The sequence below is a fragment of the Zalophus californianus genome, chromosome 17, assembly GCF_009762305.2.
Source record: "Zalophus californianus isolate mZalCal1 chromosome 17, mZalCal1.pri.v2, whole genome shotgun sequence".
Lineage (NCBI taxonomy): Eukaryota > Metazoa > Chordata > Mammalia > Carnivora > Otariidae > Zalophus > Zalophus californianus.
The window spans coordinates 41,697,882-41,718,897 of NC_045611.1; the positions used below are offsets into that span (position 1 = coordinate 41,697,882).

A 21,016-nucleotide genomic window follows, 5' to 3' on the forward strand; every position below is an offset into this window, starting at 1 on the left:
CTCGGGGGACAGTGGCCGAGCACCAACTGACAGTGGCCAAATCCGTCCCGTCCCGTCTCAGGCTCTCAGTTTCCCCCTGTAAACCAGGGTGAGGCCACGGGCTCCCAAGTCCGGATACTCACTCCATGGAGATTTATGGGAAAAAAAGGCAGTTCCCACAGAAACGCCTGGGCCCTCCTGGGTGGCTGAGCCTTGGGCTGGCATTGTGGGTCCCGGAGAGGTGTCTCCCGATCCCAGTGTCCCTTTGGGGCAGGGCTGGCTCTGGACCCCACGAGGGAGAGACGGAGCGCCCGGCTCAAGAGGCAGAGCCCCCGAACGCCAAAGGCCTCCTCCAGAGCCTGCGGGGGCACGTTCTGCAGCCAGCACCACGCGAGCCCCGCCGAGTGATGCCCACCAGGGACTCACCTGAGACAAGCACACCACCCACTGGCCCTGTTTTATTCATAGACCTTTTCAGGAAAAGCCAGTGGGGCAGTGCTGACGGGGAGCCCAGGCCACATCTGCAGGGCTCCCTTGGTCAAGGCCTCCAAGAGTCAGATCTCTTTTTTTTTTCCAGGACAAAACAAAACAAAACAAAAAAACCCAAAACTTATTTTGCAAAAACACCTCCTCAATAAACAACATGTAAACAGAAACAGCTGCTTCAGCCTCCACGAATATCTCACTGTGTTTTCAAGGGCTTGTCCGTGGCAGGCAGCGGGCAGGGGCCATTTTCCTCCTCCTCAGGGGCACCCTGGGGGTAGACCACGAAACACAGCTCCTGGCCCCAGCGTGTCATGGACTCTGAGGACAGACGGACAAACAGAAAGACCCTGGGTCTGACCCTGTGGGTCAGGGGTCCTCACGGAGCTGCTCCCTTCAGGTGGTGGATCCTGGACACTGGGGCCACCTACTGGGGACACTTTCGGTGGCGACCGGACCCTGTTTCCACCGTCGCTGAGGGGAGGCCCTGCTCCAGGGCGAGCCCCTAAAAGGGTTACATTCTCAGGCCTGCCGCCGTGGGGAGGCTCCCCGGCTCACCTGTGAGTCTGTGCACACACTTTGGTTTGCTTCTCCAGAACACCCCCAGGAAGAAAACAGGCACCCCTGTGAGGATGATGATCACGCCGACCCCACACACCATGGGCTCCGAGATGAAGCTGAAGACCAGCAGGAATGCCCAGAAAACCAAGTATGCCACAGGAACCAGGAGGTTCACCTGGGGGAGAGCCAGCGGGAGTGCCAATGGCACCCCCACCCCGGCGGGTCTGAGGTGCTGCCCACCGACTCCTGGGAGCTGAGGCATGAGGGCCCCCCTCTGGCAGCCGCCCAACATGCTGGAAGCCAATTCAGGGGATGGCCGGTGCGCCAAAGGGTTGAGGATTTGTAAAAGTTTCAGTGGTTCTGAGCTGCACACAGCAATGTGTCACTGGATGTTTGCATTTGGTTGGAGGTTTCTCTCTTTTTTGGTGTTTCACTTTTTAAGGCACTGAGCACTTCTCCAGCTTCAGGATTTATATGCACACAGAATATTTGCATTTAGCTTGGGTTAAGCTCTTGTGTCCTTGTGCGCGCTCCTGGAATTCCGTGTGACCAGGAGCAAGCACCTGAGCCTCACTTTCCTGTTTGTAAACTGGGAGTATTCACACCTCGCGGGGTTGTTGTGAGGGCCAAATCCGTCAGTGCACATAGAGCCCCGAGCAGGGCCCAGCACGTGGCCAAAACTAGAATCCCAGTCGCTGTCATCACCTGCCCCTGGTGCCCAAATGACCGAAGGGGTGGCTCGATAGCGTGGGCCAGCCCATCCACTCCCAGGCCTCACCTTGATGGGCCTGTGGAGCGCCGGCCGCCTCCAGCGCAGCACGAGCAGGCCCAGGATGGTGACGCCGTAGCAGAGGTAGTTGATGAAGGACACGTAGTTGATGAGCGTGTACGTGTCTCCCACAAGCATGATGACCGCTGTGGCCCCGCACTGGGAGAGGACTGGGCTGAGGGTGGCCTCCCACCTGCCTCCATCAGCCCTGGGCCTGCCAGCTCAGGCCAGGAGGTCGATGAGCCCCAGCCCTCCCTGCTCCCTCTGTGGGCTGCCCCCTAGGGCCAGGACAAATCCCCGCCATTCCCCACGTGGCTGGGTGGCCCCGGCTCCCCTCCCGGCCGGCCTTGGCCCCACAACTTACACAGACAAGGAGGGCAGGGATCGGGGTGCAGCGTCTGACATGGATCATGGCCAGCAGGCTGGGCAGGTGCCCCTCTCGGGCCCCAGAGAAGCACAGTCTGGGACAGAGATGGGTGGGGGCCGTGAGCCTGGCCGCGGGCCTCCTACCGACCAGATCCTGGACCTCAGCTCCAGACATGATGTCCCTCTTGAGCTGTCACCTCTGACCACTGCTCCGGGCCCCGGCAGCCCCACAAGGCAGTTCTTCCCTGTCTCGTCCCACCTCCCTTTTGCTTTCTGGACCTCAGAGTTGAGGTCCAACTCCTGTTCCTGGGGAGTTCATTGTTCCAGTTTCAGGTGGGACCCACCGGGCAGGAATTGACTTCCTCCGGCCCCTGGCACTGATCACACGCACCTGCCTTGCCTCACCTTGACCAACCCCCTCCCCAATCCAGTCACCTGGAGGAGGTGAACAGGTAGCCATTGATCCCTCCAAAAGTGGAAAGTGCCACGGAGACGGGCATGACCCAAGAAAAGTAGCCCAGCAGCTTCTCCCCGAAGGTCTGAGTGGGCACAGAAGAGAGGTGACACGTGAGGCAGGGCGGGGCGGGCAGGAGCCAGGCACAAGCGGGACCCCACTCACCACGGCCACCGCGTTAGAGGCCAGCAGCTCCTGGGGGGACATGGCAGTGAAGTAGGCGATGTTGGTGAAGGTGTACACAAAGGTCACCAGCGGGATGGAGATGACAATGGCACGAGGTAGGTTCCTGGGGGCGGCGGCAGCGCGTGTCAGCGGGGGGGCGGGGCCCAGGGGGCCCAGCAAGGGAGCAATCTGAGTCTCTATCTCCCGGGTCTGGGTCCGCTGGGGGCCTTGGGACAGGGAAAGAAGCAGCACTGCTGTCCCCCTGCTGCCCCCCTGCTGCCCCCCAGCCCCAGCCTGGGCTACATCAAACCCGGAGGAGCAGGTCTAATGTCGGCGCTGAAGAGAAAAGTGCGTACAGCCAAACTCAGCCTTGAAAATCCTCGAAAATCCTTGAGAAGTGCCCCTTGGGCCCAGTGCATTGACCTGGGGTGCCCCTGGGACACCCTATCAGCCCCAGCCCCAGTTGCCAACTGTTCACTGCTGGGACCCCTGGCTGAGCTCCAGATGGAGCTATTGGCTTCATCCGTACGGACCACGTTGTGAGCACACATATCCATTTTGGCCAAAGGCAAACAGCTGGATCCATTGACAGGGGGACAATGATGCTCAGTGTTTCTGAGGCCCAGCGAGGGGCCGCAACCCACCCACAGCCATGCAGTGCCGGGCCAGTTTGGAGTACAGGTGTCCCAGCAGCAGTGCCGTCAGGCGGATGACCGGACTGAGCCCCAGGAGGCAGGGGGTCTGTGCAAGGAGGCTGCCTCTCCCACCACTGCATCCCTCCCCTTCCCAGGGCCTGGCCGGGCATCCCACTCACTTTCGAGGGTCGACCAGCTCCTCAGTGACATAGTTGAGGAAGTTCCAGCCGCTGAAGGCAAAGGAGCCCTGGAGGAAGGCCAGGGCCAGGTGACCCACGGAGGGTGTCATCCAGAAGTCAAAGGCATTGCTGGGCCTCAGCTCCTCGAAGTGTCCTGGGGGTCCAGAGGTCAAGGGTCAGAGTTGTCACCGAGGCCCTGTGCACAGCCCCACCCCGGCCCTACCTTGGAAGATCTGGACGAAGCCCACGCCAATGATGAGGGACAGGGCCAGGAGCTTCCCGCCGGTGAAGATGTCCTGGATGCATGTGGCCCAGCGCACGCTGGAGCTGTTCACCCACGTCAGGAGCACTGGAGAGGAAAGGAGAGAGGGCGGGTGGGCCACGGCCAAGTCCGGCCCAGGCTGCAGGAGGGCGGCATCCCCCCCAGCAGCTGGCGTGCAAGCAGCCCACCCCCTGAGGCTGAGCTCCCAAGGGGCTGGTGGCTGGAGGGGAACCCCCCCCTGCCCCGACCCACACAGTCCTCCCACCCGTGGGCAGCGAGCTGGGTGTGGGCCCAGGGTGGGCACTCACTCAGGCAGGCCATGGAGAGTGCGCGGGAGGCGGTGGCTGGGGGGATGCAGTTGGGGAACACGGGCTGCAGCACGTAGTTCGAGAAGGTCATGGAGATGACGGCCAGGCTGGTTGGGTACATGATGAGGACAGCACTCCAGAGAAGCAGGAAGCTGGAATGAGGGAGGGTCCGACTGGCACAGCGGGGCATCCTGCGCCCTGCCAACGCGCCAGAAGGCAGGGCCAGTGCTGTTGGGGTCTCTGCTCTAATGATGGACTTTTGCAACAGAGATGGCATTCCGCACGGTTAAACAGCTCCAGGCCGCCCTTGGGCAGGTGTTGAAAAGGACTGGAGAATCAGCCACCTTTCTAATAGCCATCTAGCTCTGGCCACGGGCTTTTTCCTGAGCTGGGGCAGGCTCTCCCGGGACCTTCGGTTATGGCTCCAGCTGGAGTTCTCAGCAGAGCATGGCTGCAGGGAGCTGGCTCTGAGCTGTGACCCCTGAGGGACAGGACCTTCCGTGCAAGGAGCCCTGGCTGGGGTTAGGGAGCCATTTATGTCCCGTCTGCCCGAATATTGCCACTGTGGGGTGCCCCCATGGGAGTAGGGGCTCTGCTCAAGTTTGTGAGGCCCAACCTCTTCCCAAGGGTTCTCCCTGCACCCAGGGAACTCCTAGACTTTGAGGGTGGGGACAGCTGCATCCAGGGACACCAATGACCTCCGGACTACCATGGTTGGTAGATTCCTCTTGGTCCTCTCCTTTACTCAGTGGCCTAACCCCTGCTCCCTTCTGCCAACCCTAGAAGTTAGGCACGCCTGGGGTCAGGCCTTGGGCCCTCCCCTCCCTCTCACTTCCTTCTCGAGTATTCTCTTAACCATACAGCACGATTTTTCTGCTTTCTCAGGTCCCAGTCCCCTTTGAGGACGCTCTCCCCAGAGCAGAGCATCCATGGACACATCTTCAGGGCCCCATCCACCGCTACCCCGTTAAAGACCCTGCGCCACATCCCTCGGAACCAAATTTTGTATACTTTGGCCTAGACTTTTCCTCTGAGCTCCAGACACCCTCCCGCCCAGACCGGACTAGACCATCTCCCCAGATATGCCACAGACCCCACCAGCATGGCAACCCTACCCCAAAACCTCCCCTCCCTGAAACTGCCATCCATGGAGTCTAACCAATGGGAAAGTGGCTGTCATCTCCTCTCCCTCATACCACACTGGATACCATGTCCTCTGCATGATTCTGGGATCTTCCTATACCTTTATTCAGGCCCTCAGCATGGCTCAGCTGGATAATTGCAATAGCTCTGGTCCCCCATCGTGCCCCCAGGCAGCGCCAGCACCTCCAAACCTTGGCACCTACCAGGGATGTGACCTGCCTCTGCCCACACCAGCTAGATCGGGCTCGCCCTCCAAGCCTTGGTGCAAGCGTGGTTTTTTCTGGAAGCTTTCCCTAGGTGGTGGCACCCAATTCTCTTGGCCATTGCCTCTCACGCACACCCTCAAAGCAAGGATCGTCTAGGTCTATATCAAGTGCAAGGGGCTCTCTCCCTTTTGCACTGTGGACAATTTGAGGACATTGATGGATCTTTTTTTTTTTTTTTTTTGCATCTCTCATTGTCTATTTGGAATCTCTTGTTATTGATGGATCTTTTTACCCCTGGTCCTCAACACATGGTAGGTGCTCAGCTAATGTTTACTGGTGAATAAAACTATGCCAAGGGGCTATGTAAAGGGGCACTCCTGCAGGGCGCTGGTAGGAATTTTATGTACCTTCCCCCCCAACACACGTGGGTTTACTAATCAAGGCTGCCCTCGCCTTGTTGCGAGCATCACCCAGGTGGGGAGTAGGCTTAAAGAAACATTTAGAAGGAAGCACAGAGAGGTCAAGGGGCCAGCCGGAGTGTCCTGCCCACCCTGGCCTTGGAAGGCTACCAAACACCTCCACCCTTTCTTCCATCCACCTCATGACCCCCCTGAGATGTGAGAAAAAGAAGGAATTGAAGTCCAGGGCCCAAGTGACCCTCCATTCCAGATTGTCGTCCCCTCCCCTACCGACCCTGCTGGTGCCCCACACTCACCCAGCCAGGCCCCCGAAGATCTCGGTGACATAGGCGTAGTCCCCGCCAGACTTGGGGATGGCGACTCCCAGCTCCGCGTAGCAGAGGGAGCCCAAGGCAGTGACACCTCCACCCAGGACCCAGACGAAGAGGGCCAGACCCACAGAGCCGGAGTGCTCCAGGACCCCCTTGGGGGAGATGAAGATGCCCGAGCCGATGATGTTTCCTGGGGTGGGGAGAGATGGGGAGGCCTCAGGTCTGGGGCCCCCTTAGGCAGCCCAGCGTTCTCCTCAGGCTCCCAGATGCTACAGTGAGGAAGGGAACCCGGGCTGTTCCCTGGAGGAGGTGGCGAGGGGAGTTGGGCCTGCAGGCAGGTGGATGCCACTAGGGACCTCAGACCCGGCAAATCCCACTCTGGGCTCATTATCTCCCCATTCCCCTGGCAGGGGAAGTCGCACCCTGTCCACCCAATTCAGGAGAGGAGTCCTGTTCTCAGTTCCTCTGTGCCCTGCTTGTTCCCACCGGGCGGGAGGGCGCTCAGCTGCTCAGGAACCTGCTTCCTGGGCTCCTCCCTGACCTAGAACCCAGACTTCAGACACAGACTCTGAAGGCACCTTGTTTCCTGGCACTGTTGAAATATTTCAGGTCCTGGGCAAGGGCCGGTGGGGTGAGGGAGAGGAACCGGTGCATTTTCAGGGCTGGGGGTAGGTCAGCAGGCATCACGGAAGGAACGGGGTAGGCAATGGCAGGCTGGCAGAGACTTGGCCAGCCCCGAGTCTGGAGAAGACTGCCTCTCTCCTTGAGACAGCCCGGTGGATGCCAGGACCACAGTGGGAAACCCCAGCTGGGGCTCAGGTCACTTCTCAAGATCTGCCTGTACAAGAGGTTTTGGCGAGGCTTCAGCAAGATACCATATAGGAAGCCCTCCACTCATTACAGCTGTATCCATATGTACTTGGCATCTTTGTGTGATTCTGCATACGTCTGCAGCCGCACCTGCTCTCCCTCACCTCCATCCCCCAGCACATTGTAGGTGCTCAATACACATCTGTCGAGTAAACTAAATGGGTGCATGAATGGCCTGATGTACAAAGCGGCACCGATGTCCTGACATGAAAGACTGATTTCCTCATCTGTGAAGTGGGGGCAGCCATCTCTAGTCCACTCTCCTGGAAAGGCCCTGCAAGGAGGAGGAGGAAGGTGGTCAGCCTCTGAGGCTCAGATGTGAAGGGAGTCTGCCATGGTCACCGAAGACCTGCCCTGTCCTTGGGCTGACTCGGAGTCTCGTGGAGTGTGGCATGTGTTGGGGGTGCTCGGTTGACTCACAGTGTCTGGGGGTGCTCAACCCGAATGCTCAGAGGTCCAAGCTGTGGTCTGCAGAGTAAGTTCTCAGGGTGAGCAAGACTCTGAGTGCCCACTGAGCTGTGAGCTCCCTGGCAGTTAGGGCAAAAAGGGCAATGTTCTGGGTGACCTGGGCCTCACCATCTGTGCACACAAATTAGGTCGCATCATTGGTGGTTTGCATGAGGACCTGCCCATGAGGAAAAATCCCAGAATGCACAGGCCCCATGAATAAAAAAGCAACACCGCTAGGAGCTGGCGCTCAGTCCCTCAACAGGATGACCCTACCTCCCAGGTCCTGCGGGAGAGTGCACACCCATCGAGGCAGAGCCTGCCTGCTCCACCTGCCAGGCCCACAGGCCGGTCTGGCCAAGGACACAGCTGTGGCTGCCAATCTGCATGCATTCCTTGTCCACGGTGCTAGCCCCCACCCCGCCCCCGGCCGACACAGATTTCCAGTCTGGACGGCCACGGTGCCCCACTTGGTTTTCCAGTCACATCCCAGGAGCCCTAAATACATCCAGATAAGGACGAAAGAATTCCTGTCCCCCAGCCCCCAGAGGTAAGCTGAGCCCTCAGCCTACTTACAGGGGGGAGAGGGGCCACCTCCCTTATCTACCCTGCGGGCCTGGGGCCTGGCTCGGCTTTCTAAAGGGTCTTTGAGTTCGCTCTATCCGGCAGTGTAGCCTCTGTTCTCAGGGCTTGGTGGAGTGGGATTTGCCAAAAGCCAGTGAGGTTGGAAGCCAGCGGGGGCTGGGTGGCCTTGGAATGAGCTGGGTGCCTTCAGGCTGTGGGTATCCAGGGACCCGAGCAACCCAGCCCTTGGGGACCCCGGCACTCTATGTGGTTCAGCATGGTGGGGCCTCATGGGCATAGCCCTTGGGGAAGCCACCTCGCCTCTTGTCCTCCCAGGTTGGGGTCTGAAAGGGACGTGTCACTAGCCTGTGCCCAGGGGCTGGAGACTCCGATGCTGGCACTGGGGGATGGGCCAGGGGATCATGATTGTGTGGACACATGGCCTCAGCCTACAGTGCAGGGCTTCTTTCTCCCAACGCCGCTGAAAGGGCCTCTCCTTCTGGACCCGGACGACCTCTAGCATCTGCCCCAGGTTTGTGCCGGAAGGTGGCAGAAAACCCCACTGAGGTCCACTGGCTGCTCTGGGGACCATGTGGGCTGGGTGGGTAGCTCTGCAAGGAGCCACAGGGGCCAGGGGCTAGGGTGAGTGGCAGAGGACGGGGGGGCGGGGGGGGGGCCTCCGGCGTCTGAATGATTACAGGAGGTCTGGAGGAGGGACCACGGAGCTGTAAGGGGCACGGCGGGCGGGGGGGGGGAGGGTGCCTGCCCAGCCCTCCTCGTGGTGGTGGGCTCAGGCCCCCCTTCTCAGCCCTCGTGTTCAGGTCCAGCAGAATCAGCCCTGCTGGATTCAGGACAGAGCAGTGGACAAGCCCAGCCCTTGGGGGGACCTGTTCTGGAGGAAGAGGGGCAAGGGCAGGAAGTAGGGAACAGGGATGGGCTGGGAGATACTACTGAGCGCCCGGTCAGGTGTCTGCCAACAGCAGGCTGGGGGAAATGCAGGTTCCAGGGCCTCCACAGTCCCATCCACCCCGTGGCCGGGGGGCTCTGTGGTCCTTGCGGGTCCTTGGCGGCAGGGCCAGAGCTACCGCACAGGTGGGTGAGGAGGTGAGCCCCCACCAGGAGGCCCCCCTTCGGTCTCCTCCCGCCCCTCTGCCCTCCGCGCACGCTGGGGGGTTCTTTATCACATTAAGATGTTTGGGCTGATGGGGCTTACTCGGCTCCGCAGAGGGACGAAGAAAGGGCCATTGTTCTCCTGGTTGTTGCGGTGTGCCCTGACCTATTTCTGGGAGGCAGTGGCTGACCAGGGAGGTCCCAAGGGTGGACGGTGGAGGTCATGTTGGTGGAAGGAACCAGTTGCCCTCGGTGCGTGTGGGGGAAAGTGCAGTCTGATTTTGGGGGAGGGTGGGCAGGGAGGTCCTGTCAGGCCAGGCTGCCGGCACCACCCCTCCTCGCTAGAAACACTTTGGGGAGTCAGCTGTGTGACCTCAGGCCAGCGCTGCCCTTCTGGGCCTCAGTTTCCCCTTTTGCGAGGTAGGGCCACTGAGCTAGGGGGCAGCAGAGGGCTGGTTCAACCCCGACTTCGGCAGAGGCCCTGCTGGGCAGGGCGGACACATTCTGCGCCTCTGCACAGGGTCTAAGGAAACACAGTCTGCTCACGGGCCCCTGGCCTCCACGGTGGCAGGTCTCTCCTCAGCTCACCAGATTCCCAGAAGCTGCATCACCTCCAGGAAGCCCTCCCTGACCTCCGACCTTGGCCCACTCCCATGGTACCTAGAGGATGGTGAGGAAGGGATTCTTTATTTGCCGCTCTGCATGGGTCCTGCATTCACAGAGGGCCGGGTCTGCACCCTGGCCTGCTGCGATGAGGAGCCTGAGTCCCCCAGAGGACAGAGAACCCACAGCGCCTAAGTCGTCTACACACGCCCTTGCCTATCTGTGCCTCATTTAGCTAGCGGGCCCACAATGGGGGTTCTTCCTGTCACACTGGCCTGCTGGCCTGAGACAGAACAGCTCTGGGACTCCCGGGTCTGATCAGGGGCTGGCCATCGGCCAGGCCTCCTTCCTCTGCTCTGGGCAACGAGTCCCAGCACCTCCCCATTAGGATGTGACCCATGAGGCCTCTGGGAAAGAGCTCCAAATTCCCATCAGTCGGTCCCTGGGGCCACAGACAGCGGGGCTAGTTGAGAGTCCCCAGATCTGGGTTCGAATCCCAGATGCCTCATGGTGGGGGCAGGGGCGGGGTGCTGTGGACCAGATACTTCACCTATCTGTGAAGTGGGGAGATGAGGCAGTGACGTGGGTGCGCTCCCACCCTGCCCGGTACATCAGAGGCCCCCGGAAGTGCTTACGAATCTCACTATTGTCATCTACTTTGGAGATACCCCAGGCCACCCAGTGTGGCCTTGGGAGACCTGACCCCCAGGGATGAAGGGGTCAGCGGCCAGAGCTCTGCTTTGGGGGCCCTGCTGTCCCCCGGGGTGAAGCCCACGCCTCCAAACACACGAGTGTCCTTAATGAGCATGTGTCGGGCACCCCTTCGAGGAGACAGAAGTGCCCTCTGAGGTTGTTGGCAGAACTCCAGGGAGGTGAGTGGGGATGCCTCCAGGACATGTCTGGAATTGCCAATTGGCCCGCGGGCACCTCCGGCCTAACCCACTTTCCTTTCAAGGGAGGGATGAACACAAGTGTGGAGCTCTCTCTGCCTGGCTCAGCCCAGCCCGGCCCGCCCAGCAAACTTCGCCTGTGCCCAGCCTCCGGGCTGAGTCAAGGTCACGGATGAGCTCCACTCCGCTGGATCCAACCATCCACCCCTAGACTGCATCTTGCCTGCCTCATCAATGGCATTTGGCAGGTTAAGCCCTCCTCCCACCTTGCTGGCTTCTCCTTCTGGACGCCTCTGCTGGTCCTTCTCTTTCCTGACTTCCAGATGTTGAGTGCCCATGGCACAGTCCTGGGGCCTCTGCCTCCTTCTACACTTCCTCCCTTGGAGACCTCATTCAGTCCCACAGCTTCTGTTGGCAACTCCCAAATTTATATGCCTAGCATGGACCTTTTCCCTAAGCTAAACCTGGATAGCCAACTAATTACTCAACAAATATGCATCTCAGATTTCACATGTTCAAAATGAGATCCCTGACTTTCATTCCCTTGCCCCCCAGACCTACTCCGCTCAGTCTTTCTGGATCAATAAACAGCAAACCGGGCTCCCAGAGGCTCAGGCCCAAACCTGGGGTCACCCCTTGACTCTTCTCTTTCTCCCACACCTCACACCCAGTTCATCACAAATCCTTTGGCTCCATCTTCCAAACACATCCAGAACTGAACCTCCCCTCAGCACCTCACCACCACCACCCTGCGCTGAGCCGTCACTGTCTCTTACGCAAGTGACTCAAGTACCCTCTGGACCAGGCTTCCTGCTTCTACCCTTGCTGCCCACAGCTTCTTCTCCATAGCGAGCCCCATCCCATGCCATCCCGTACCCTAGCCCATACCATCTATCCCGGCCCTCATCGCAGGGAGGTTTATCATTTGCTCTTTGCCTCCCTGTTTATCATTGGCTCTTTGGCTCCCTGTTGATCAATCATTTGCTCTTCGGCTCCCTGTTGATCAATCATTTGGTCTTTGGCTCCCTGTTGATCAATCATGTGCTCTTTGGCTCCCTGTTGATCAATCATTTGCTCTTTGGCTCCCATGCTGGGACATCAGGTCCAGGGGGACAAGGCTTTTGTCAGTCCTCTTCCCTGCTGTGTCTCAAGCACCTAGAACAGTGCCTGGCACGGTTCTGCACCGAATTGTTGAATCGATGAATGAGTGTGTCCGGTGCTGGCGGGCCCCCACCCTTGTAGCCAGAGCGGCCTCGGCCCCCATCACCGAGGACATCTGCCTCTGGGCTGGCGCAGCCTCAGTCTGTTTCCCTGTCTGTAGATCAGGGCTCTGAGACACAGATAAGGTGTTTCTGGTTTTATGTCTCCTCAGGGTCCCTATGAGGAGGGGCCGAGCTTGTGGACAGAGCCATCCTCTGAGCAGCCCAGCTACCCCTGGCTCTGGAGACAACAGAGAGGGGCCTGCCCATCCTTGGATGAGCACGGATTGGCTCCTAAGGAGATGGGGTTCATGAAGCAGAACTCTGAGTCCCTGAACATACTTGAGCCTGACACACGAACATCAGCATAGGTGGGGTACTCGAGTCGAGGGGAGAGAGTGGAGGACAAGAGAGCCTGGTCAGCAGATCCAGGGTGATTCCCACTCTGCTGGGCACACGCATTCCTTGGGTGTGGATTGGGAGAGGGAGCTAGCGGGGGGCCCCGAGTCAGGAAGAGAGATTCTGTACATACAGCCCTGGGTGGGGTTGGGGAGTCAGGGGAGATTCCTTTGTCCCTTTGTTTGTTCATCCATCCATGGTCGAGTGGGGAGCTTGGTCAATCCCAACCTTCCCCCATCGAGGGCTCTGAATCTGGCCCCAAGTTTTGCCCAGCACCAGAACAGTATGAGGAAGGGCACTGAATTGGAAGATTGGGTCCAAATCGAGTTCCAAATCCCAAGTCTACTGCTTGCAGAAGTGTCATTTAACTTCCAACCTCCGTTTTTTATGTCTGTAGAATGGATGTAAACACTCTCATCTTGCCAGGTGGGCAGGAGAATCAAATGAGATAAAGGGAGAGCATGATTTCATAATGTAATAAGAGGTGTTTTTCAGAAGAGGTATTAGATGCAGCGGTGTCTTAAGAACTCCTGCCCAGCTGGCTCCTTTCCCCACCCCCCCAGGCCGGGCTGTTCCACTCCAGGTGTGCCAGCTGGGGCCAGCAGGTGCTATCCTAAACACACTTCTGGTGGAATCTTCCTCCAGCCCAAAGCCCTTCCATTTCGTTCCATTCTGGAAAGCCCCACTCCTCGGCCTGGGACGAGGCAGAGGTTACAAGGAAAGAGAATTATAGGATCTTCTGGGAGGGGCTATTTGAAGTTTTGGAGATAGCAAGCGCAAGGAGCTCATAACAAACGAGAAAGATGGTGAAGTCGAATATAAAGTCCTCAAGGCTTTTAAAGTTAAAACATGACACTCTGGAGACATTTTTTTTACTTTGGTTTCCCTGGGGCAGGAAGTTGGGGTAAGATGTGGGAGCTGGACTCCGCAGAACAGCATGTCGGGAGGGGGCGGGGCCTCCAGGGCATCAGGTGGGAAGGGCAGTGCAGACCCTGACTCAACCCACAGAGGCTTCCTGCCGCCATCTCCTCTCCCGTCTGGGCCACATCCATTCTCCCCTTGTCTGTCTCTTGCCTGCTGGAATCCTTCAAAACTCCCTAAGCAGGGTCGTTGGACCACCACTGAGTGTCCTGTGCTGGGGTCAGGTCTTCTGGGTTCCCTTCCTGAGTCTGCCACCCTCGGCCAAGTCACCTCTTATCCCTGCTCAGCCTTCAAGGTCTGGAGGCCAAGTGTGCGGTGGACCTGGAAGAGCAGGAAAGGGCGGAAGAGTGGGGGTGCAGCAAGGGCCGAGCTGGGATGCACAGGACTACAGAGTCTGTCCTGCGGACCTCACGTGATGGTGGAGCTAGCCTCCTCCATGCCCACCGCCACCACCGGGGCTCTCTTTCCAAGGAGAGAGGAGCCAGCAGCCTCCACCTGACCTGAAGTAGATGGGATATGGGAGGAGGCAAAGTAGGAATACAGCGCAATGATGGCCACTTAACCAAGGCAGCCCAGGAAGAACTGTGTCTCTCCCTGCACCTAGCGGTCTCCGTAGCCGGCTCCAGACACGGCCAGCCTCTTGACTTCATGGCCCATCCATCATGTGTGGGCTTCTCCTTCCTCGGGAAACAGATCCTGGAGAGGGTGTGGGCCAGGGCAAGACTCTAACCGGTATCCTGGCCAAATCCCTGGACCCAGCCCTTCCTCCCAGCAGATAGTGGAGCAGGGATGTCCTAGGCCAAGAAGGTCACAGGAGCTGCTCCTGGAAGACTCCATTCCAGGGGCAAATGGGTGAGACGGGGGAGCTTCCTGCACAGGGTTTGTGTTCTGGGGCAACTTTCAGTGTGAGGGTGGGGATGGCCAAGAGCCAGATCCCAGCCCCAGTTCAGGAGCTCCCAGTGTGGGGGCAGAGGAGGAGGAGGTGAAGACTCCAGTCTGCCCTCCTGAGCCTCCAACTTTCTCCACCACCAGCGGTCTGAGGATGGGCGGGCCGTGGGTGCACAAGGAGATCCTACTGGCTGGGGAGGGGAAGACCTGGCAGGCAGTAGAATAAAGCAGTCCAGACCCCTGGCATTCATCTGCCCAGTCTGTGTCTCCTGGGACACAGGAGATGGAACAGACCACTCCCAGGAGGGTCTCTGAGCACTTGGTGTGGACACAGGTCCACAGATGACCTAGTTCCTGAGGAGTCAGCATTCATGACTTGGGCCTTGTCCCCTGAGCCCTCTGCTGACCCAGAAGTCCCCGTACAGGGGCAAGACACATGGATCTATTCTCAGGTGGGGAAGATGGGGCCAGAGGATGTGAGTGTCTGTTGGGATCCCAGCCCAGGAAGCAGGTGGCTTTTCTGCAGGGTTGGCCTGCCCACCCCATGGCCAGCTTCCCCAGTCACTGACTGGTCCACCCTCTCCCCAGGGTCCTGCCACCAAACTCTGCAATAATTATATACTCTGAACCTATTTCCCCCTCTGGGCTGGCTCTACCCGTCCAGTGTCCCCACAGGGTCTCCTGCTTTGGAAGAATAAATCACCCACACTGCATGGCTCCTGGATCCTATACACATAGTAGAGACTGGAGCCACAGCCCAGAACTTGGAGCCTTAAGCTGGGTCAGCCTATCCAGTCCCCATACTTACAGGGCTCCTGCACTCCAGGCAGGATGATAGGGACCTCCCTTTCACAGATGAGAAAACTGAGTGCAATTTGCCTTGCTGAAACCCGCAGCAAAGTAAAGGCAGCCAGGGAGATTCCAGCGGTGGATGGGACGGGCACCTCCCTCAGGTGCAGAACTTCGGGGCGCCTGGGGAGGTGGGAACAAGAAGCCCTACTGCCCCTGTGTGAGGGGAGACACCCGCAGGTGCTCTGGGCATCCCCTCACGTGTCCCACAGTCGCAGATGGTAGGAGCGCCCGCAGCGGGGTGCCCCTTGTTTTGGGCAGCAGTGCACCCCAAGCCTTTGGCCCTGCCACCCCAGGCACCCGCCCGCCGCGGCCCCTCTCACCGATGATGATGGTGCAGGCGCTCACCAGCCCGATCTCCTTCTTGAGCGCCACCCGCTCCGAGGCGCCGGGGCCGGGGCCCGGGCCGGGGGAAGGCGAGGGTGCAGGGCCGGGGTTCCCGCGCCCGCTCGGCTGCTGCGTGTGGCCGGCCATGTCGCTGTCCCGCCGCGTCCCCGCTCCCTGCGCTGCCCAGTCTGTCCGACCGGCCGCCGGTCCGTCGGTCCGTCCGTCTGTCGGTGCGCTCGCCCGCCTTCGCAGCCCGGACAGCGCCCACAGGCGGGCGCATGCGCTGGCGCGGGGCCCGGGCACTGGGCCCCGGGGCTGCGGGGGCCAGGGAGGGGCGGAAGGAGGACCGGCTGGCAGCCCCCCTCCCCCACCTTCCTTAAAGGGAACTGCCCGCACCCCCGCTGCCTGGGAAGGAAGGAGAGGACTTGGGGCAGACCTAGGAAGAACTTTCTAGTTGAACTAAGGAAGAGGCCCTCCCACTGCCTGAGTTACATCTACTCGCGGGGTGGGGTGGGGGAGCAGAGCTCAAAGGCAAGACTGTCCCTGCCCGCAAGGAGACTGAGGAAGCCGGCAAGAATAATAGCTGTCTGTGTACTGGGACCCTCTGCGCGCTAGCGCTTCCCTACTCCTTAAATCCTGGCACGGACCCCGAGTGCGCGCCTTGCGGACAGAAGGGTGGAGGTTGACTCCGTTCTACAGGTGGCAGTTGAGGCCCAGAGATCCGTAAGGAGGATCACAGAGCTAGCGGCAGGGCCCAGACGCAAACCCTTTCTGAAGCCTCCTTGGTTTCCAGACGGTGATGGCTGGGTGTGAGATACCGCTCTAGGAGGGGTGCGTCCAGGAAGCCCTCGGAGGGGGTCAGGAGACCCTAAACACCCACCATCAAAAGTCTGGCCTCTAACCCCTCATCCAGAGCCATTAAGGGAGTCCTGGAAGAAGTTCTGCCCAACCCTCCCCCCACCCCACCCCACCCCCGCCCCGCCCGGCTGCGCTCTGGGCTGCGTCTGGCAGGTTCCATCAGCAGATGCCGGGTCACAGGTGAGAGTGGGGGCTCGGCGGACTAGAACTCGGGTCTTTGGCGAAGGCCCTGCGCAATCCATCTCGGCTCAAGGAGACGGGGCCACCTCAACAGGCCAGGAGACACCGAGAAGGGGGCTGCGGCTCCTGAGGTCGCGGAGGATGTCGGGCGTGCAGGGTCCCAAGGAAGCCGCCTCCTCCCGGAAGCCGTCGGGACCGTGCAGCCCCGGCCCGCGCAGCAGACACAAGGGGGGCGGCGTCGGGGGCCACCGGGGCGGCGGGCGGGGCGAGCCTGGCACTGTGCGGCCGGCGGCGGAACAGCCTTTGTCCTTTCCTGGCGGCCGCCGCGGCGCGCCGTCCCCTGCATGTGGATGAGGCCGCGCCGGGCGCCCCGTCCTTCCCCCCTCGCCGTGGTCCGACGGCCTCCGGGCAGCCCCGGGGTGGGGCGGGGGCTGGGGTCCGGCGCTGGGCTGCGGGCGGAGCATCCAGGTGAGAGCCCGGCGGCTCAGGGAGTCTGGCGGCGGGGGAGGGACCTTCGAAATTGGGGGCGGGGATCTGGGGGTAGGGAGCGGGACGACCCCGGGTGGAGGGCTGGGGGGACGCGGCGGGGGAGGCCACCGGCGAAGCTTCAGCCTTCGCGCTCGCGTCGGAGTCCGGCATTCTTGGCGCCCTCTGCCTCCCGCCCCAGAGACGCGTTCAGCAGCCGGCTTTCTTAAAGGAGCCTCGCGCAGGGGGCGGGGTGGGGGCGGTGGCACGGCTCCGGAGACTCCTGAGGTCGCTGGGTGGGGTGGGGAGCTGGGGTGTCACTGCTGGTTTGACTCTCCCCACCCAGGGGCCTTTGCAAAGCTAGGGTCCGCTGGGAGAGCGTCCAGCCAGGGCTAGTGCGTCCAGGGGTTGGCGCGAGCCTCACGCACTGGCCAGGGGCCTGTGGGTTTTGAGCATGGCTCCTGAAATGTGGAATATGGGTTTGAAGAGAAGGAGTGACTCTAGGGCACCGGTAGGATGGAATTTGCATGTTATTGTCCAGACCCACAGTTCAAGAGGACATTTTAGTGGAATTGAACTAGAATCTGCAAATCCCAATGGGAATAAAAAGTTGGCAAGATTGGTTTACATCCCAAAGTCAATCAGTACAATTCCCCACATTAACAGAGAAAAGGCAAGAAAACCATAACATCTTCTCAACAGATTCAGAAAGTAGTCATCCATGATTTAAACAAACAGAATGTACTCACCAAATTAAAAACAGAAGAGAACTTCCTCAGTCTGATAAAGGTTTCTACCCAAACCCCAAGTCCTCCAAGAAACAAACAAACCCCCCAAACCTTGCAGCTAACATCATGTTTAATACTGAAATGCTGAATGCTCTTCCACTGAGATGGGAAACGAGGAAGAATGTTAGCACTCATCAACATTGTGCTGGAGGTCCAAGCCAGTGCAATAAGGCAAGAAAAAGAAGAAAAAGGGCTCACCTTTTTGTCGCCGAAATTTAGAACAATGACCACACTAAATGCTTGTGAGGATGTGGAGCAACAGGAACGCTTATTCATTGCTCGTGGGAGTGGAAAATGGTATAGCCACTTTGGAAGACAGTTTGGCAGTTTTTTTGCAAACCGTATTCTTAGCATGCAATCCAGCAGACCTACTCCTTGATATTTACCCAAAGGAATTGAAAACGTATATCCACACAGAAACCTGTGCCTGAGTGTTTATACTAGCTATATTCAAAAGTGCCCAAACTGGGAAGTAACCAAGATGCTCTTCAGTAGGTGAATGGATAAACTGTGGTATGTCCGCACAGTAGAGTGATATTCAGTGCTAAAAAGAAATGAGCTATTACGTGATGAAAAGACATAGAGAAAACATAAATGTATGTTATTAAGTGAAAGAAGCTAATCTGAAAAGAAATAGAAAGGTCTGAAAATAGGAAAGGAAGACCTAAAACTGTATTGTGGCTCAGTCGGTTAAAAGTCCAACTCTTGATTTCGGCTCTGGTCACAATCTCAGGGTCGTGAGATTGAGCACTGTGTTGGGCTCTGTACTCAGTGGGGAGTCTGCTTTAGATTCCCTCTCTACCTCTGCCTCCCCACTCTCTCTCTCTCCAAGATAAATAAATAAATCTTAAAAAAAAAAAAAGACAAAACTGTCTCTTACATATGACACTATTGGGTAAAAAAATATACAAGTAAATTTAAGGTTAGTTAATTTAGCAAAGTCACTGGATACTAGGTCAATATATAATAACTAATTGCATTTCTTTTTTTTAAAAAAGATGTTATTTATTTGAGAAAGAGAGAGAGAGAGACAGCATGAGAGGGAGTGAGCACTAGCAGGGGAGAGGCAGAGGGAGAGGGAGAAAGAGAATCCCAAGCAGACGACATGCTGAGTGTGGAGCCCAATGCAGGGCACGATGTAGGGCTCCCTCCCGTGACTCATGAGATCACGACCTGAGGTGAAACCAAGTGTCAGATGCTCAACTGACTGAGCTATCCAGGCGCCCCACTAATTGTATTCCTATGTACCAGCACCAACTAGAAAATAACATTTCTAACACCATAAAAATCAGATACCTAAAAACAAATCTAGTGAATTATGTGTATAATTTCTATACAGAAAACTATAAAACATCACCTAGAGAAACTGTAAAACATATAAATTAATTGAGGAGTATACTGTGTTCATGGATTAGAATTTAAGGTGTTGGTTTTCTTCAAGTTGATCTGTAGACTTGATCTAGAGACCCAAAGCACTCACATTACTCCCAAGGGGTTTTGTTGTTACTTGCTTGGATTTGGGGGAGGGGGAGAGAGGTGGCGAAATTTGACAGGCTGATTCTAAAATATATATGAAGAAGAACAAAGTTGGAGGACTTACTACAGCTAACAACCATGTGGTAACCACGCAAGGATAAACAAACCAACCAGCGGAACAATGCAGACATTGCTGAAATAAACCCATCCGTCTCCAGGATCCTGGTGTACCACCACAAACCGCCATCCCAGAGCACAGACTTTTCAGTAAATGGTGCCGGATCAATTAAGTATCCATATTGAAAAAAAAAAAATACCCTTCACCTCTACGTTATACCACATCCTAACACCAAGTCCATGGCTGTGCGTATGAAGTGTGCGTGTAGAGATAAAAACAACAGAGCAGCTGGAGGAAGACGTAGGGGAGAGAATAGATTCACTTTCTTAAACAGGACACAGAAAGCACTCTTGGAAAAAAAAAATGATGAATTGGACTCCGTTAGAGTTAGAAACTTCAGTTAATCAAAAGGCATGTTTAAGAGAGGGAAAAGTAAGCCACATGTGAGAGAAGTCATTTCAATATGAATATCTGATAAAGAGCTTATAATTAAAAAATATGAAAGCCACTACAAATCAGTAGGAAGAGGACTTTAAGTAGGTGCTTCACAAAAAAAAAAAGAAAAAAAAAAAAAGAATGTCCAAGGGGCTGGTAAACTCCTGAACAGGTGCTCAACCTTATTAGTCATCAGGGAAATGCCACTTAAAACCAGAATGAGATACTACCGCACATTCACCACCGCGGTTGGCGAGGGTGTGGAGAAACGTAGGACTTCGGTACTGTGCTGGAGGGGGTGTGCTCGGCGCCCCCCCGCCCATGCGGTAAACCATCTGGCTGTATCTCCAAGTGCCCATGGCCCAGCATCTCCATTCTGTATCAGTTGCCTGTTGGGTACCACCTCAGATCCTCTAGCCTCACCTTGCTACTTTTTTCTCCCTTTCAAGTACAACCTCCTGGCTCCTGCCATCATGCCCTGGGCTTCTCTGCTACCTGAGGTGTGGGATAATGAAGGACCACCCCGGCACCCACAAGCTTGTAACCAAAGTGCAGGGGTGTGAACAAACTTGGGCTTATTCTTTGGTGATGACAGATGGGAGCCAGTGGATAAATTCTTCCCCATCCTCGACCTGGATGGGCTGTCACACATCACGTTCATTAGAAAGTCTCTTGTGAGAGGGTCCCTCAGGCTCAGCAGTCAGATGCTTTTCGTGCCAAGTGGTGGCCAGCTCTGAAACTCGTCTCCGTATTGGCTCTTTTGCCTTCCTCCCTCCCTTTCTCCTCCCTCTTGATTCCCTGCGATTGCATCCCTTAATTAAGAAGCACCACCTAAACTTTTATTATTATTATTATTATTATTATTATTATTATTATGTTATGTTAATCACCATACATTGCATCATTAGTTTTTGATGTAGTGTTCCATGATTCATTGTTTGTGCAGAACACCCAGTGCTCCATGCAGAACGTGCCCTCCTTAATACCCATCACCAGGCTAACCCATCCCCCCACCCTAGAAGCACCACCTAAGCTTTTGCCTGAGACTCTGTTTCTGGAGGGCCCGGGCTAAGAGGCACTCCCAGGGATATACCCAACGGAAATAATGTATAAATGCACTAAAAGACATCTACAATATTATTTATAGCCGTGCTCTTCACAGCAGCCCCAGACTGGAAACCCGTATAACCATTACCCATAAAATGGATAAGTACGTCATCAGAGTACGTTCAAATTCTGCAGGAGATGAACACAGGAAATGGGCACTGAGCAAATGGACAGATAAACAGATTGCTACCAGGCTGCAACGTCCATAAATCTCAAACACGTAATGTTGAGCAAAAGAAGCTGAATGTGATATAATATTCTGGGGTGATGCCATTTACATGA

At 57.1% G+C, this 21,016-nt stretch overlaps 1 protein-coding gene across 1 annotated transcript; it reads right to left on the minus strand.

The window, feature by feature from the left end:
- Positions 1-238: 238 nt before the first annotated feature.
- On the minus strand, positions 239-15,537 carry SLC7A10 (solute carrier family 7 member 10). Its single transcript, XM_027619249.1, has 11 exons — positions 15,304-15,537; positions 6,226-6,430; positions 4,162-4,313; positions 3,815-3,940; positions 3,592-3,745; positions 2,778-2,901; positions 2,594-2,697; positions 2,157-2,253; positions 1,802-1,951; positions 1,021-1,198; positions 239-783 (listed from the first exon to the last, which is right to left on the minus strand). The coding sequence occupies exons 1-11, from the start codon at positions 15,452-15,454 to the stop codon at positions 662-664; spliced, it is 1,563 nt and encodes a 520-aa protein (XP_027475050.1). The 5' UTR covers positions 15,455-15,537; the 3' UTR covers positions 239-661.
- Positions 15,538-21,016: the final 5,479 nt, after the last annotated feature.

Excerpts from the sequence above, each read along its gene's own strand:
- SLC7A10 (XM_027619249.1), bottom strand. The coding sequence starts at position 15,454 with ATGGCCGGCCACACGCAGCAGCCGAGCGGGCGCGGGAACCCCGGCCCT. Across the intron at positions 1,199-1,801 it reads CGCTCCACAGGCCCATCAAG|GTGAACCTCCTGGTTCCTGT; the intron begins GTGAGGCCTGGG and ends GCTCTCCCCCAG. Across the intron at positions 784-1,020 it reads GTGTGTGCACAGACTCACAG|AGTCCATGACACGCTGGGGC; the intron begins GTGAGCCGGGGA and ends GTCTGTCCTCAG.